This window comes from Panthera onca, chromosome A2, assembly GCF_046562875.1.
Source record: "Panthera onca isolate mPanOnc1 chromosome A2, mPanOnc1 haplotype 2, whole genome shotgun sequence".
Classification (NCBI taxonomy): Eukaryota; Metazoa; Chordata; class Mammalia; order Carnivora; family Felidae; genus Panthera; species Panthera onca.
This window is the reverse complement of record NC_138340.1, coordinates 146293070-146310055: the sequence shown is the minus strand read 5'-3', so window position 1 is coordinate 146310055 and position 16986 is coordinate 146293070. Positions and strand designations below refer to the sequence as shown.

The window sequence follows — 16986 nt, the reverse complement described above, 5'->3', positions numbered from 1 at the left end:
AAGCACCCTGCCTCTTCGCCAGCGCCCGTGTGTGTCCAAGCTCCCTAATGCCTGTCAGGTATTTGCACCTGGTCATCCCTTCTCCACAGGGGATGTGCTCCCTCCCCTGACATGCTGTCACCGCTCACACTCTTTCCATCCCCTCAACAGGCCATGTTCTCTCTGACCCCACCTTCCACTGGCCCTGACCACCGCCCCCCCTTTAGGCTCCCTTGTCCCCTAGCCTCACCCCACCTCACCTTCCTTCCTCCTCTCTTCCCTTTTCGATCAAGCCCTTGCCCACCGGACTTGACACCAGGCCTGCACTTTCAGCTCGTCCTCCTTCCCTCACCGCCCCTGCTTCCATTCCTTCTCCACCGGGTCCCCTGATGCACCCCTGCCCATTGCCACTGCCCTCCCACTCTGTAGTGAGATCGTTCAGATCTCTCCTTTGCCCTCTTTCCCTCCTGGTCCTGATCCCTTCACAACACCACATGTGGGTTTTAGGGCCCTCCTCTGGCTCTCCCTCCCCTCGCCTGGCCCCCTCTGTTGTCCACCTGATCCAAGGTTCTCGACCAAGAGCCCGGAAGCCCCTATTGCCCTACCGCTGCTCTCTCCCTCCATGCCCTCTCGCCGTCCACACCATCTTCTCAGATTAGATCTTTGACACCCCACTGGTTTTGAGAGTCCTCCTTCCTTCTCTAATGGAGTCTCACTGCTACATGCTAGAACTCCATCCTTTCTGCCCCCTTGGAGCAGCTGAGACATAGATCTGGTGACCCTTGGGAAACGTTACCAGCCTTGATTCTTGCACGCTCCCCTGCCATTTCTAAGTGTATCTGCTACCCACACTGTGGGCCCGATGCACATGAGTCCATCCTGGATCCCTGAGGTTCCTCTGCAGGGTCTTACTGTGCAGTGATGCCCTGGTTCCCCTGTTCCACCTCATGGTGCCCCTTTCCCCCACTTGTTCCTGAGGCTCCTGCGGCGTCCAGTGCCTGGAGTCTCAGCTCTTTGCCCTGTTCCTCCCATCCCGTCTCAGCACTGCACACGCCATCTGTCTTGCCACCTGAAATCTGCCAATGTCCCGACTGGGAGCTTTTCAGGATGCCTTCCCCTTTTCAGCAGCACCCCGTCTACCCACCGTGAGCACCTCCCATGCCATGAGGTCCTCTTCGTCCTCCCCTGCACCTGTCCACATCGTTTCCCTTCCACTCCCCTGACCAGCGCCGCCACCTGAAGGAGTTACAGGTCTTCTCCTTGACATCTGCTCCCTACTTGACCAGCCCTCACGCTCTCCAGGTTATCAGCCCTTGGTCCCCAGTGTGCTGTACTGAATCCACCTACTGCTGACGTCACTGCTAACCCCTCTACGTTTCAGGTCGGCCACTTGGGAGGTCATTCTCTGGTCCTTTCTCTGACCTTTCATCTTCTCACCATGCCCTGCACTGACAGCGTTGTCCCCAACATTTTAAACGGGCCACCAGCTCTCCTGACTCCTCTCCTCTGGCCGCCTCCCCCCACCCCTGCTTCCTCGTGGGCTGTCCTCTTCCTCCTGGGGCAGGGGGGTTGGTTCTTCAAGACCTTGCCCACATTTGGGGGGCAGTTTCTGGATGCCTCTCGCCCGCTCCCTCCCCCGGGCCCTCTGCCATCCCTCTCGGCACAGGACATTCCCTGACCCTCCCCAGACTCTCCTGCCCTACCTGCGAGGCCCTCACCTGCCCCTTCTCACTCCTGCCCCTCGGACCACCTCTCCCCCACCATGTTCTCCCACCTGCCGCAGACTGATGGGCCATCGCCTGATGGGCCTCCAGGGCCCACCCCCCTGCCTCTCCTGCTCTGCTTGTCTACCGCACACATGACATCGGAACCGTCCTGCCACCTGAGCCACGTGACATTCCTTCAGCTACCCTCTGAGTCGTCCAGCTGCTTCCGCCGTCCTCTCTGCTGTGTGCTCCCTGCTCGCTCCCTCACCCCCTGCTCCCCCCACCTCCGTCGTCTCTGCTTCAGACATATGGTACTGAGCCCGCACGCTCCCCCGCCAGCCCCTGCTCACGTCCTGTGGACCCACACTCTGCTGGCCGCCTGGACCCCACACATGTCCCTCCTGCGACCTTTCCTGTTTCCACTCAGACCCCTTCGTTGCACACTCTCCCTACAGCGCTCTCCAGGAGCCTGGTCCTCTGACTCTCCTTCCTCTTTCCTTTCACTGCAGCATTTTCCCTTCCACCCTCCCTCCTGCCCTCATCCCTGCCCACATGGCCCAACACCACTGCACTCGGCCTCCACCTGCAGGAGCCCTGGGTCCTCCTGCCTCCCTGGCAGCATGTCTCCCCCAGATGATCAGCCCTGTGGTCTCCTGTCCCGTCTGCCCCTTCCTTCTGCGTGGACAGCCCGCCCCGTGCTCTGTGCTCACGGTGCTCACACAACTTCCTTTCGATCGCCATTCTCCTCTCTCTCGGCCCGAGTCCTGAAGCGTCCCTAGCTCTGGGAACAACACTTTGGCACGCTACTCCCTACACGCTGACCGTGAATCCGCACCCAGCCCCCAATGTGCCAGGTGCCTTCTCGGCTACATCCATTTGCTCGCTGTCTTCCTGGTCCCACGTCCTTTGCCCCGTGTCTGACAGTCCTGACTCTGATGTCCCCACGCACCCCCGGCTCAGGGGCTCATCTGCTCAAGCTTCACCTCTCCGCCCGCCCTCCACTCTGCCCCTTCCACCCAGTGATTCTCACCCGAGGACGCGTGGCCCCCAAGACCGCCTATCAGCATCATCATCGGGCCGTGGTTTTGGGGTTTCTTTTTGTGTTTTTTTGGTTTTGTGTTTGTTGGAGCAGAGCACTGCTCCCCCTCAGATGCTTTGATAGGCCTGCCTTGGGGGCCATGCCCACAGCCCCCCTCGGGTGAAAACCACCCCCCCACCCTCGGGAAGAACCACTGCGGTGGAAGCCCAGCTCACTGCCCGGGCCGCACTCCCCGGGCACCGCCTGTCACCTTCTAAATCAGTTGCCACTGACCCTTCTTTCTCAAATCCCAGCACTGCCTTCAAATTGTGACACTTGCCTGGCTCTCTGCTCTGGGATCCATGGCATTCCCTTTGACACCTGACGTGCCCCGCACTCAGTCTACTGATAGTTAACCCTTATTTCTTAGGTTTGTCCTCCTCTTGGTCAAGGATCATTATTGACTGTGACTTTTATTTCTTTTTACTTAATACCCTAACCCACGGCTCATTCATTCCAATGTTTAATTTTACTTGTTTTCAAAGTGCTTACTATTTCCTTTCTCGGGTAGAACTTTGGAAATCTACTCATTAGTACATACATTTTGCAGCCGATGCGCTGGCCTTTCCCCCTCATCTCTCTCTCCTCTGCTCTGCTCTCTCTGCCAGACTCTTTTCGGTTCTTCCTCTAGATCTTGTTGAAAATGGAGCCTCCCTTGAACTCAGCTACAAGAAGTTATATACACTCTTAACCTCCTCCTTCTTAGCCTGATTTCCCTCTCCTTGCCATCAATATCTTCTCTTCACTCATGAATCCTTCATATCTTTTAAATTTACATGCTATGACTGGTTTTGCAAGATTCTCTGTCCAACCACCTTAATTTTGTCACTCTTTCGCCATTTTCCCTGTCAGGCACTGGTTTTCCTGTTCTCTAGTTTTTTCATGGTCTCTGTGTGTAGTGTAAGCCATGCAATTTCTTCTTTGTTCTTTTATTTCCATTATTACTGGGGGCAGTTTTGTCCCTGAGAAAAAGCAAATACGGAATTCTTTCAGTCCCATAACCCTATGTCTGCTTAACCCCTCTATGTGTGTGCCTTTCTCTGCCCCGCTGTCCCTCGGCCCCGGGCCTCCTCCCGCACTCCCACGCTGTTCCGTTATCTGCCCGCTACCATTTCTCTGATGAAGTTCGATGCCCTTTCCAGGTATGGATGTGCACTTTCCAGTGCCCTTCCACAACACCCTTCCCCCGCCCCCGTCCACGGAGTCGCTCTTTATCCGCTTCTTAACCTCTTTCCCCTCCCGTGTTTGGAACTGGATTAAACGTGCAGCTCAGTCTATCTTTTCCCATTTGCCTTTTGCCAATACTCCGCTCTAATGCATGTAGCTGCCTCCTAACCTATTTCATCCTGCCCTCATGCTCTTCACTACCTTTAGCGAGTCTTTAATCCAACATCCACTTCCTTGACTTGTGTGCTACTTCACCGCGTTCGGGTTTCTGGGTCTCCCTACATTTACTCTAGTTTCACGTTCTATTTAGTCTAGTTACTCTGAAATGTGCTCTAATCCACACGACATTCTCTTTACTTAGCTTCTATCACCTCTGTTCTTCCTTGTGCCATCCGATACAGTTATAGTGCCAAAGCTTGTTTCAGGATGCCATTCTGCACATGACCTTCCCCAGCTGAAGGCAAATTTCGCTTTTCCACCCATCTGCTTGGACCCCCTCCCCCCCAGTTTTATCTTTTATTAACCATCCGTCTACTGAGTGTGTCTCATTCTCATACACTCGCTAATAAATCCCTGTTTGGTTCCTGTTTTTATCCTACATCCATTGTTCAATCTGTCTCCATATTTCTTTTTTCCTACATATTTTGTTGAACTGCCTTGGCTTCTGTTTATTCTTTGGTAGGATCCCTGCCACTTGCCTTGTCTTAGGCCCATTTCACCAAACCTTTCTCTTTATCAGCCACACTTTTTTACGCAAACATACTTTCCTGGATACTGTCCCTCTTTTTCTCCACTCTTTCTTCTTTTCAGAACTGCCTCACCACACAATTCTCTTCCTGCCTCAACTTCTTTATACGTTCAAGCAGTTTTCATCACCTTTTGGTTTAAAATATGCTGAATAACCATTTTTGTTAGTAAATGCTTATATTGCAGTATCTTAAATTTGAAAAGTCCCTAACATCACCCTTTTAAAAAATCCAACGTATTTTCTCAACCATCACAAAAATATTATTACAAAAAACTTTCAAGTATTTCTTACGATGTCAACCATTTTAAAAGCCAACTGCAGAATTATTTAACATATCGTCCCTTTGTTAGTGTACGTGTTTGTCTGTAGCACACGGTGAACCCATGCTATGATAAAATACCGTAAATGCATCCTCCTTTGACGCTGCAAGGAATAACGAAAAGGCTTTCAAGAGAAATAACAAACTCCTATACATTTTTGAGTGAAATAAATAAATAAGAAACTTCTAGGAAATGTTTACTTACCAATTGGCGAACTGCTGGAGGTGTTCCACACGTATTGTAGGGAAAGTGATGGACATAACACACAAGGCGTTGAAAAACCTTGAGCATGGGAAGCAAGCCTACGAAGAACTTTAACCACAGCAAACGTATGTCATCCCGAACAGACAACGTGTGCCAACAAGAATGCCGATTCGCCGCAGTTTCCCAAGCACAGGGGGACGTAGAGATAAAAACTTTTCATGTTAACGAGTATAACGTGCATACTTAGCTGGGGACACCTGTGTCCCTCGTTCTGGTCTTGGTCATGTTTGCCATTTTGAACCCTGCATATCCCAAACCCAGCCTAATTCATACTCTTCATAGTCACCCCCACCCTCCCCTCCTCCCCCCCCCCCCCCCCAAGCAGCATCCTCTCCCTTCCTCTTTCCTCTTGTGTTCTACAAGTCTGTTCAACTGCTTCTCTCACTTTGACTCACAGGACTCCTTAGCTTCTCAGCAAATTTAACATCACACTGACAGGAAGTCTCCCCTAGTTTGAATATCTGCCCTACCGGATTTTAAACATTCACCATGAGCCCCAACCACTCCTCAACCAATAAGCATTCATTTGTTCTACAGAAAAAATACTCAGTCCACACCTTCTAAAACGGCACTGGTGATATTTCTAAGGTTTCCACCAATGGCTTATCAGAGTTTATCTTAATCCAATCCATCTCCTAGCCTTTCCTAGGAAGCAACGACTCAGTCATAAATTTCCCACTAAGACTTCAAGGGCCAGCCTATCCAGCTCCTGTTTTTTTTTTTTTTCAGGCCCTGGATGCTCTCCCACTCTACACACAATTCGCAGATCTGACAGCCGCGGTGTTTTCTTTCATCCATACCTGTTTGTCTTGTAGCCATTCCCTTTACTCAGCTGCTCTCTAATTCACACAGTGCCCCCTTTACTTACTTCCATCCCATTTTCCTTTTATTCTCTCATGACCTTGGCCCAAGTGTGGAGCAACAGCCACGTCTCCCATGAGCACGACTCTTTCAAGTAACAGGGTTCCATCCGCAGGCAACCCGAACGTTGCTCTATTCCTTTTCTCCATTTTCCCTTTCCCCTTTTGCTGCAAACTCCCTGCATTTCCTCCATCATTCCTTCTTCCAGCTGTAAGATTCCCGTGAAACTGATCATCTCTTCTGGATACGTACATTTTGATATTCAGCACTCACAAGTCCACCTTCTTCTATCTTCCTTATTTCCTATAGTCTGTACTGAGTCTGCCTCGACCTTCCATTCCTTCTGGACTTTCCTAGGGTTCCTTCTCTGGCCCATTTTAAGCCCATCACATTTCATCTCTCTTTCTTCTCATTCTGGTGACTATACCAATTGTTTCAAATCGTTCTCCAACAAAGCTTTCAGGGCAGCACGACAATCATATTTAGACACATCCTGACTTCTTTCCTCAGCTGGTTGATCGATCTCTGGCTTGACCTACAACTCTGCACTGAACTTCCGATTCTGATTATCTCTGAGGATGCAGTCCTCATCCTGGCCTTCAAAGCCCTTCTTTGTTTAGCATTTTACAAACCTGCGGGTTCTGCACGGCAGCCTAGACTGACACTCCCTCCTCTTAGATTGCAGCCTCAATTCTCCTCTACATTTTCCTTCTTTATGACGTGTCTCACTAGTTTCTCTCACTTCCAGCCAGTTCTAACAGAATACTTCAATTTCTGAGCAAACCTTAACATATTTCAACAGCTTCTTCCCGATTTTGAGTATTTGCTGCATCATATATTATTAACGTCTATAATATTTTCAGCTTCCATTTCTAATCATAGTGAAGAATACATTATTTTTCTCTTGAGGTTTACTCCCTTAAAGATACCCACCCACTTCTTACCAAGTAGAGGTCACCCGCTCCCTAGACAGCCTCCCACCCCGCTCTCCTATTGGTCAAACAGGTTGTCATCCAATGGTGCTGCATCAAGATTCGTCATCATCTTCCCCCGCCCCAACGATTCACATCAATCACGTCTTTTGATGAAAATTACCCATCCCTCCCAAATTCATACGCCCACACCCCACTTCTTTATATCTTAACTTTATACTGTATCTGATTGAGATATTTTTAAAGAAATAAAATATTGCACATATGACTGAGATTTCCTCTGTACCACTCCAGAATCATTTACCTCTCCCTCACTACATAATTTGATGTTTCTCTCATTTGTATAATTTTAATAAATATTTATTTCTCCTTAAATAACACGTAATGCTATCTTCGAGGGTTCTAAACATATATAATATATATGCTAAGCTATAATATACTGTATATATTATTACGTTGTATATAACATATACGTTATATATTACGTTACATATGTTACCTTATATATAATATGTAAAATTATATATAGTAATATAGATGTTATATATATAACATATATACATTCTTTAAAAATTTTTTCCCATCAAGACTTCAAGAGCTAGTCGACTTTCTGACTCCTAACCATATGCAGGCTTTTTCTTCTCTCATTATATATACCACTCATTGCAACCTTTAACACCAAACATCTTAACCAAGTAAACCTCTTCTAAGACCTGACAGATTTCTCCATTCTGGGTTTCTTTAATCCACATCTTATTTGCCTTTTTTGCTACACTGACTACTGAGAACCCCCCCTCAAATTCTTGCATGCTCCCATTACTTAGATTAAAACCCCCTCTTCTTCCATAGTTATGCTCTGCTCTATCTTAACTACCCACATCAGCTAACGCATCATCGATACTACACTATATACTATACCACACCACACATCTCATCACCCCACAGTCTATCCTGACAATGGGTACAGTACTTTCCTCCTGAGCCGTGCTTCCGTCATGATTCCCAACCACTCCTCAAGAGATACACATAATAAACCACTCACCCACACTGCGTGACTGGTCAATCCTGATGTATTTTAAGGTTGCTAGCAACATCTTTTTAGGAGAATTCATCTTAACAAAACTGCCTTAATCCCGACCTGCATTTTTGCCACTCCGTTTATTCTTTTAAGTCTTCTCTCATTCCTTACAGCGGTCCTTTCCTCAGCTCACAAACTCTCTCCCCCTTCTTATCCCATCATAACCTTGGACTAAGTTCGTGCCTCGGCCAGCAGTCAGTATCTTAAAATCATCCTTAAAATCATCCTTTCACATCTGTAGGAATCTTCACTTGACTCTCCCGTTCCTTTCCTCCTTGGATGTGATTTTACCCTGAGAAACATGCTCCCTTGTCTTCTGTGTCCCTCCTTCCAGCTGCCACCTGCTGTTCTGACAGATCTCCGTTGCCTCTCTGGACAGACGGATGTTGGGCACTCACTGCTCAACCCGCTGCCATCTCCCCTTGTGTCCGATTCTTTACTGCATCCTCTTGTGCTCTTAGTTCAGCATAAACTTCCATAGGATGCCTGCCGCCGGTTTGCCTTTTATGTCCGTCCCAGTTAGCCTATTTCTGACCTTTCACTCTATTGACCAGACACGTTACCTTCCAACAAAGCGACCTGGACGGCAAAACTTCATACCCCGGTTCTCACTCTGCCACATTCTTACCTCACTCTCTCTCCTTGTCAATACACAAGTCTGACACATTTCCAGCTCCCATTCCCTAATGTTCCCACTTAGCCCTCTTTAATGCCCTTCCGCGCGTATTTTCCCACCTGCCTGTGCTGCACCCCAGCCGAATCCACACATCCCCTCTCCTCGTTTGGCTCCCAGCCCCATCTTTTGTTCTCTCCCTTGCTGTTTGTTCATACAAGTCTCAAGTCTCTTCAGTGGCTTCATCTCACTTTCTGCAAATCCTAACATGTTTCCTTAATTTCCAAGTGTGCCTTTAACGTCTCTCTTATAGTACATTCTTTCCAATCTCCCCTGTTTTATCTTAACCTTTCAGAGTGACGAGTGCGTATTCTTTTTGAGGTTCCCTCCCCTCTGACCCCCACTCCCTCACCCAAAACCAACCGTCTCCTCTTTAGACAAGCCCTTCCCTTAGAGAGCAACCAACTGGTCTCCTTCCTTTTCTGTCATGATCTTCGGCCCAAGTATGGTGCCATATACGTCCGGTCATTGCCAGCGACAATTTCCATGTCAGTATTGTGATCTCTTCTCATCGGACAGCAATTTTAACTTTGCTATTTTTTACTCCTTTTTCTTGATATTTGCCTCATAAAAACTTCCTTATGTTCTGCATCCCTCCTCCATTCGGAGATTATGTATATACATAGCATTCCCATAGATTCAGACTGGCTTCTGGATAAACCAACATCTCATGTTCAGCCCTCACCATTCAGACCGTGGACTGGATTCCAGGCCCATCCCCGTGGCCCCTCTCTACCCTCCTCTTCCACAAAGCTTTCCAACAGCTCCCTTCCTAATCTCTGTTTGTAGCCACACACCCCCCTCCTTTCTCTGCCTCAGTGCTTGGGTCCGAATTAACATAAAACCACTCTACCAAGTCCCTACTCTCTACATCTCAGTGTCCCTCCCTCCAGCCCTCTTCAGTGACCTTCCCCTTGGCCACGCCCTAGGGGATGTTCCCCGCCCTAGCCTGAGTCACGGTGGCCCCCTTCCTTATTTTAGCCTCCGTCCTCTCCAGACCTGCTGTCCTTCCTTACAGGTCTCCCTGGCTGCTTCTCTGTCAGCTAATCCTAGTATGACAGGTTGCTACAAAGACTTATCGGAACGGCTCTTCCTCTGCCTTCATCTAAAGCAGTGGTTCTCAAACCGTGGCTTGTTAAAGCCCAGATTCATCAGCTCAGACGGGGCTGCAGGGCACGTCTTAGGCACCGCTGTAAACACGCCCCTCAGCCAAGTCCTTCAATTAAAAACTTGCCACCAATGCATCAAGAGTGAGTGTACCTCTGACTTTCATTGCTGGGCAGACCTTTCTCTCCCAGTATACACACGAGTCGCAGCAGTGTGGCCTCATGCCTAACACATTAGGCCAGTCAGGCCTGTTCCCAGAGCCGACAGGATCCCCCATTCTGGGGATCTTCATGACACGTGTGGTTTTCTTATTACACGCCACCTAGTGAGAGCGGTTCTCTATAAATGCCCCTCTTAGCCTTAGCCCCTCTCCTCCCTCCAACCCCCGCCACCCCTGCGCCTTTGGCCCAAGCGTGGGGGCCTTCTCCCTCCAGTCAGTACCTGCCAATCCTCAAGTGACCTTTTAATCTGGGGGCAGCTATGACACTGTTCTCCCGTTACTGTCTCCTTATTACCTATCCTACCCTACAGAAATAGGCCACCTTCTCTTGAGCCCCTGCCCCATTTCCACTTCACTCAGCAGACATGTGTCCTGCCGAACAGCTCTCCCCCACCAGGTTTTCTCCCCACTAGCGGTCTGTCGCTTGCGGAACATCTCCACGTGACAGAGTAACTTCTAGAATAACTTCAATGTGGCGCTCGCATATTTACCTGTATCTCCCTTCAGTTGTTTGCCGCCGCCCCCCCCCCCCATCTTAATTCCACACGGTGTAATTTCAAGTTCTACCAAGTTGCGTTCCCACCAGGACCCCTAGCCGCTCAGCTCCCGATACTCGTCACCCCTGCGACAGACAAACGACTCACACAGCGATCCTGGTGTCCGTGTGCTGCCCTCGCTTTAAACCAGGGGCGTCTCCCTCCGTCTCCCTCCAGTCTTCCTCACTAAAGCTTCCCGCCGCTTCTCAGGCCCTGTTCTCCTGTCGTCACACGTACTGCTTTCGGTCTGGCTTCAAGGCCCCCCCACTTGACCAAACAGACCCGTTAGGAGACCTTACAGGATTTCCCCTTCTGGGGAACTCTGTTCCTCACCATGTCTGCCCCTGCCACTCCACTGCCCCTCCAGCAGCTGTCCCCTGACATCGTCTCCGTCTCTCTCCTCTTTGAGTCAGCGTGGTACCCTACGCTTCCGGCCCAAACCTGCGGATCTTCAGATGCCCCCGTCTCTTCTGCAGGCTCTCCGACTCCTCCCCCCGGCCCTCCGGGAGCACCTCCGTTACCTACACAGCCGCTGGCTTTTTTAGCTCCTGTCTTTGTATGTTTCCCATGGATTCGGGTGTCTGTCTTCTCTTCGATCCCCCTTGTTTCGCCCGTGCTGTTCCCCCGGTCCCCTCTGTTCGGCCCAGACCTTCCCAGGACCCCGGCCGCTGGCCACGGCTGACATCCATCCGTCCGTCTTTAACCTTCCACTCCGTTGGTCACACTGTTGCTTCGAGGAAGAGTCCCACGTGGCACTCCCTCACGACCCCGGTTCCTACACTCCGTCTCCACGGCACATCTCCTTGGGTGGTCACCTAGCTTGGCTCACAGCTCTGTGCTTCGTATGCACCTCTGCTGTCTCCCGGTGCCCTCGCAGTGGCCCTCTGGTGTCGTTCCCTCTTCACGCCTCCTACTCCACTCCACACCTTCAATCCCCTCCCTTCTTGGCGTCTAGACTGCAGCTTCTCTTCCCTTCCTGCTCCGTGCCGTTTTCCCACAGGTCTGCCCAGGAGTGTCTGTCGCTTTTAGCCACTCCTCCCACGGCACGTAGCTTCAAAGAGCGACCAACTTGAATGGCACGGCGCACGAGAAACCATGATGCCCGGCCGGGCCATCTCTCCACAGAAGGAATGGGTGCAGGACACTTCTCCCCAGATGTGCTCCCTCATCCTCTTCCCGCGGTCCCCAGAGCACGAACCGCTCAACCAAGTCAAGCCTGGTTATCTCGAACGTCGCCAGCAGTAGCTTTCCATCAACTTTCCTGTCACCCACGTCCTTCAAGTCCCAGTTTCCCTCCAAATGGCTGCTCCAAGAGCTAGTCCACTCCTGCCTCCTACCCAAGTCCTTGCTTCTCACGCTTTGTTTTTACTTCTACTCACAACGCCCAACATATGTGACCAACGACCCATTTCGAAGGTGGGTCGAAATGGGTCTCTTCAGCACCCCTCCTGCCACCTGTACAGACAGCATTCCGTGGATTCACCACCTTCCCTGGTGCATATTTGCTCCTCATTTTTGGCAGTCACTGCCCGACTCATCTCCATCTTCCCGGATTTCCTACATGTTGTGCTGCACCCGTTCCTTTCCAGTTCAGTCCAGACCCGCCTGCATGGGCTGCTACAGCCAGCCTGTTTTACCTCTGTCCCTTCCACCTCTACTTTCTGCCCCATTGATCACAGCCTTAAAACTATTTCAGCGAAGCTTTCTGGAATGTCCTCTTAACCCCATGTCTTATTGAATCATGGTCTCCTCTGTGGTTGAGACCTGACCACTCCCCCCCGAATTTTCCACTCTGCCCTTTGCTACCCTAGAGGTCCTGCACTCCAGCCCGACTCACATGTCTCTCCCAACATAGTTTCCAGCATCTACCTTTTCTCTTATTCTGTGTTCCTTCACACGGGCCTCCTCAGAAGCTGTCTGTCCTTTCAGTCAGTCCTAGGACAAGCTTCATTTCTGAGAAGAATTGTAACATAGATCTCCAGGGCATTCTGCTCTTACTGTCTTTGGTTATTTGCCTGGCTTCATTCATGAAGCTCTCATCTTTCTGTTACGGCAACGGATTCAACATTGTTCTCTGGCCATGAAAGGCCCCCCTCACTCCCTCTCCTCATCACCCAGTGTTAGTCGTCCTTTCTGCTAACGTTAATAGATTGCTACCAGTGGTTTTACTGGATGGAGTTCACCTTAGATGCCCTATAACCTCTCCTTGTTATCAACCAAATTATTTAATTAAAATTTTGTCACAGAAGTTTCAGAAACATTCTACTAATACCATTCTTATTTGCTTCCTTAATCTGTCTCTCTGTGTCTCTTACTTAAGTGTCTTATGTCTTTACTTGTACATAAAATCCAACCAGTTTGCCCCAGGCTGTGATTATACCCTTGTTCCTGATGGTTTCCTTACCTCTGTTCATTTGCCTGTAGCCTCCCTGCTTAATCAGAACCAAACTGGGGTTCGTATAATCCTGTGTTACTCATTGTCCACCCTGCCTCTCCATTCTTATTTGATCACGACCTCTGTCCCTACCATAATCCCATCTCTCCTTTCTTTTTTTCTAAATACTTCAACTGACCCATTCTAGGTCTGTGTTGGCTTCCGCTTTCTTCCTCCTTCCCTTTCTCCTGCTGAAAACCCTACCTTGATTTAACCACAATCATTCTTTGATCAATCCCCTATTGCACTGAAATAATTCTGTGGTCTTGATAGGTACACTCTTCTCTATGGGTCAGCCCGCTGCCGTCATCTGTTTTCAGCACGCTCTCTGAATTCAGACCTGCTCTTCACAGGATTCCCACCACTGGCTTTAGTTATTTCTAACATTCCAATCTCGACTGCCTCAGCTCACCAGAGCCTGTTGGAAAATATCTGGTCTCCTTCATTTGAAATACATGGTATTTCAAATAAGTTCCTAACCAAATTCTCCTCCAGCACCTAGGCATTAGCGTATCTCTTACCATTGCCAACTGCCCCATGGCCTTTCTGGCCTTTTGTTTGTGTCTTCCTTTGCTTGCCCGACTCTTTTGCAGCCTTGGAGATCCTATTAAAACTGTCGCGTCCCTTCAAGTTTTTGATTTCCCCAGGCTGTTAATCCTGCACTCCCACACAGCCCCGTTAAAACTTAAAGAACCTACGGGCACTGAGTTGCAGCGTCACAGGCACGTAAGGAGACCTCTCTCTCTCTCTCTCTCTCTCTCTCACACACACACACACACACCTAGTTAACTCCTAGCCAATCCACTCTTGGAGAAAGAGGTCATGACTCCAATCTGACATGTTTGTTTACACCTTTATGTGGAATGTCAGCGTGTATTGGCATTTACTACATACTTGGCAGGAAAGAGGGAGTTTAAAGACTGAGCAGAGAGGTCAAAGTCCCATTACCCAGATTGTCACAGATGGTCTTTCCATCTGAGTCTCTTCTTTCCTGCCCTTCCTATCCCCAAATAACTCTCACTCCCCAATTTCTAGTATTTTTTGTACCTATAGGCCTTTTTCAAACCATGGATTAAATCCTTAAATGCCTTTTCATCCATACTTAATAAATCACCCCCTCTTCCAACAGTTCAGAAAATCCCATCTTCTTCACGAAGACTTCCCTTTCCAAAAATGTGTCCCCCTACCTCCATTTCTTTCTGAATTTACGAGTCATCCCCAAACATATAATGGCCCACTTGCTTTTCCATTTTAAGACACTGACTTTGCCAGTACTGGAACCTCGTTACTGACCTATACTGTAGGTTGAAAGTTGACCTAAAGCAAGTTCATTCTGGTGTCCTATGGACCCCCTGTTGCTCCGCAGTCTAAAGATACAATATTGAGAGACTCTGGTGTACTTAGTGTTAATTTAATGACCTGTGTGCTTTTTGCTTTTTTTTTTTTTTTGCTTTGTCAGCTCCTAAAAGTAACGGTTCTCACATTTTTCAACTTATAGACCCTTTTGACAGGCCTGGCAAAAAAAGTCCCCAGTTATCCCCCCTGCCGCTTTCTTTATACAGATACGAAAACGTTTTTGCCCAGGTCGTCTTTTCTGTACTTTTCGACAGGAAAGGTGTGGTCTATGTATGGCGGGGAATGGTTTTTAAAGTCATTCTGTGAGACTGCCTTTTGGCCAGGCCGCAGGCTGCTTTGGGGGCCACCAGCCGTAACAATACAGAACACGGCGCTGCGTACGGACGGAGGCCCTGGGCTTGCACTGCCCCTGACGCAGGCTTGCCTTCTCTTCCACCCCAGCTGCAGGCACCTTTAGCTGCACCATGAAGTTTACCGTCCGGGACTGCGACCCTGACACCGGGGTTCCAGCTGAGGAGGGGTATGATGATGAGTACGTGGTGAGTCTTCCCGGCACAGAGATTCACTCTGACACCCTCGCACCACCCAGTGACCTCTGCCTGCAGAGAACATTTTGCTGGCGGCACCTGACATGAACCTACGGGCTTTTATTCTCAAACAGGTCACAACCGAGGAGGACCTGGGCCAGTCCAACTCTGTGACAGGAGTGTGTCTTGCCAAAGAGAATTCTGATTTACCCCTTAGTGACGGATTGAAAACAAAACTCACTTTGTTAGGTCTTTAAAAATAGGGGTGATTAAGAGATGAAAACGCTTACGCGATTTGCCTGGAGATCAAGGAGTTTTACGTGAAGGATTGGGTTTTTCCGTTTTTGTTTAGCAGCTTTTAGTTTGCTTGTAACGTAGCCACAGCATGAAATGAAAAGCCCTCAGAGAACGTAGGGAAAAGCTTAAAAAGTATCGACCTGCTGGCGAACGTGAAGTTCAGAAGGTGCGGCAACCTGACTTCTTTGTACCCCGGGGCTATAGGCGTGGCTCGGAATACAGCTCCCGCCAGGTGACCTGTTTTCTTGCTTTCCTTTGCGAAGGCATATGCGGGTAGATTTATCCAGACCACGGAACTTAAACTACTTTAGTGGTAGAGTTTATCCTAGGCTCCTGCAAAGGATATAACGCGGAATGATGAAAGCATGCTAATTAGTCCCGTCGGTCTGGGCTGCGTACCGGAGGGCCTTCATTTACTGACCCCTGCTTGTTACCTACTAGCTGGAAGATCTCGAAGTGACTGTGTCTGACCATATTCAGAAAGTCCTCAAGCCCAACTTTGCTGCTGCCTGGGAAGAGGTGGGAGACACCTTTGAGAAAGAGGAGACCTTTGCCCTCAGTTCTACCAAAACTCTCCAAGGTGAGAACAATTTTGCTCTCGGTGTATTGCAGTATAAAACCTAATAGGCCTACTTATTATTCCACAGTAACTCTTTAAATATCTCGTAACCTGTTTCACTGCCAAGGCCAGGATCCCGTCTGCATCATCTAATGGAATCAACCGGGCTCTAGTCTGGTAGCCTCCCTCCACGGGGCACCCCTTCCATCCCCAGCACGTGCAGGGGCAGACCCCCAGGCTGAGCCTTCCTGACCCTCTTGTATCTTCTCAACACAGAAGCTGTCAACAACATCATCACGTTTCTGGGCATGCAGCCATGTGAGAGGTCAGACAAAGTACCTGAGAACAAGAATTCCCATTCCCTGTATCTGGCAGGTAAGAAACCTCCATCAGAGTCTCCCTGTGTATGGTCACAAAATAGGAGGGGGTGTGCAGGGGCATCTCGTGCCCTGCTACGGTTCCATTATCCCATTATGAGTTATAATTTGAAGGCCTGTTCATATGAATAATTTCTTTTAGCTGTTTAATTATTTGCGTATCCTTAACGTTGTTCTCTGAAGAAGTAAATTTGGCCTCAAACACTTAAATCTCTCCCGCACATACCAATGCTACCACTTCCCCACCTTTAAGTACCCCAAATCAGTATTGAGTACCTCCTATGTGCCTGGTATCACGGAAATATAAAAGATTGCTTAGAATTTGTCCACAAGATTCAATTCTCACCGTAAACACAAATCTCTAGAAAAGCTAAACTAAACTAATAGGAAATGCAAGCAGAGCACGATATAGTTCATTATTCAGAGCTTCTTGTGAGTTCTTAAGCCAGTTTTCCTTGCTTTTTTCTCTCAGGTGTATACAGAGGTGGCTATGATTTATTGGTGAGGTCCAGGCTGGCCTTAGCAGACGGAGTGACCATGCAGGTGACTGTCAGAAGCAAAGAGGGAACACCTGTAGATGTTATCTTGGCTTCTGTTGGATAAACTGTCACTGGGCAATGAATGAAGTTGATGGCACAGTTCACTGTCAGTGGGCTTTTAGACTAGTGGCATGAATTTCCCGGAATTAGACTTTTAAGGATTAATGTTCTTTGGAGAAGCAAATTAAACATTTGGCCCCGAGCCAGCAGATCAAGCAAATATCTGTT

At 48.9% G+C, this 16986-nt stretch overlaps 1 protein-coding gene across 1 annotated transcript in view; it reads left to right on the top strand.

Moving 5' to 3' along the window:
- The window catches only part of COPG2 (coat protein complex I subunit gamma 2), a 115369-nt gene extending 98389 nt beyond the window's left edge, over positions 1-16980 (top strand). Inside the window, exons 21-24 of the mRNA XM_060633159.2 lie at positions 14901-14998; positions 15725-15863; positions 16119-16217; positions 16692-16980. Coding sequence (XP_060489142.1) covers positions 14901-14998; positions 15725-15863; positions 16119-16217; positions 16692-16822 — 467 coding nt within the window. The 3' untranslated portion in view covers positions 16823-16980. The remainder of the gene's footprint in view (positions 1-14900; positions 14999-15724; positions 15864-16118; positions 16218-16691) is intronic.
- The last annotated feature ends 6 nt before the right edge of the window (positions 16981-16986 follow it).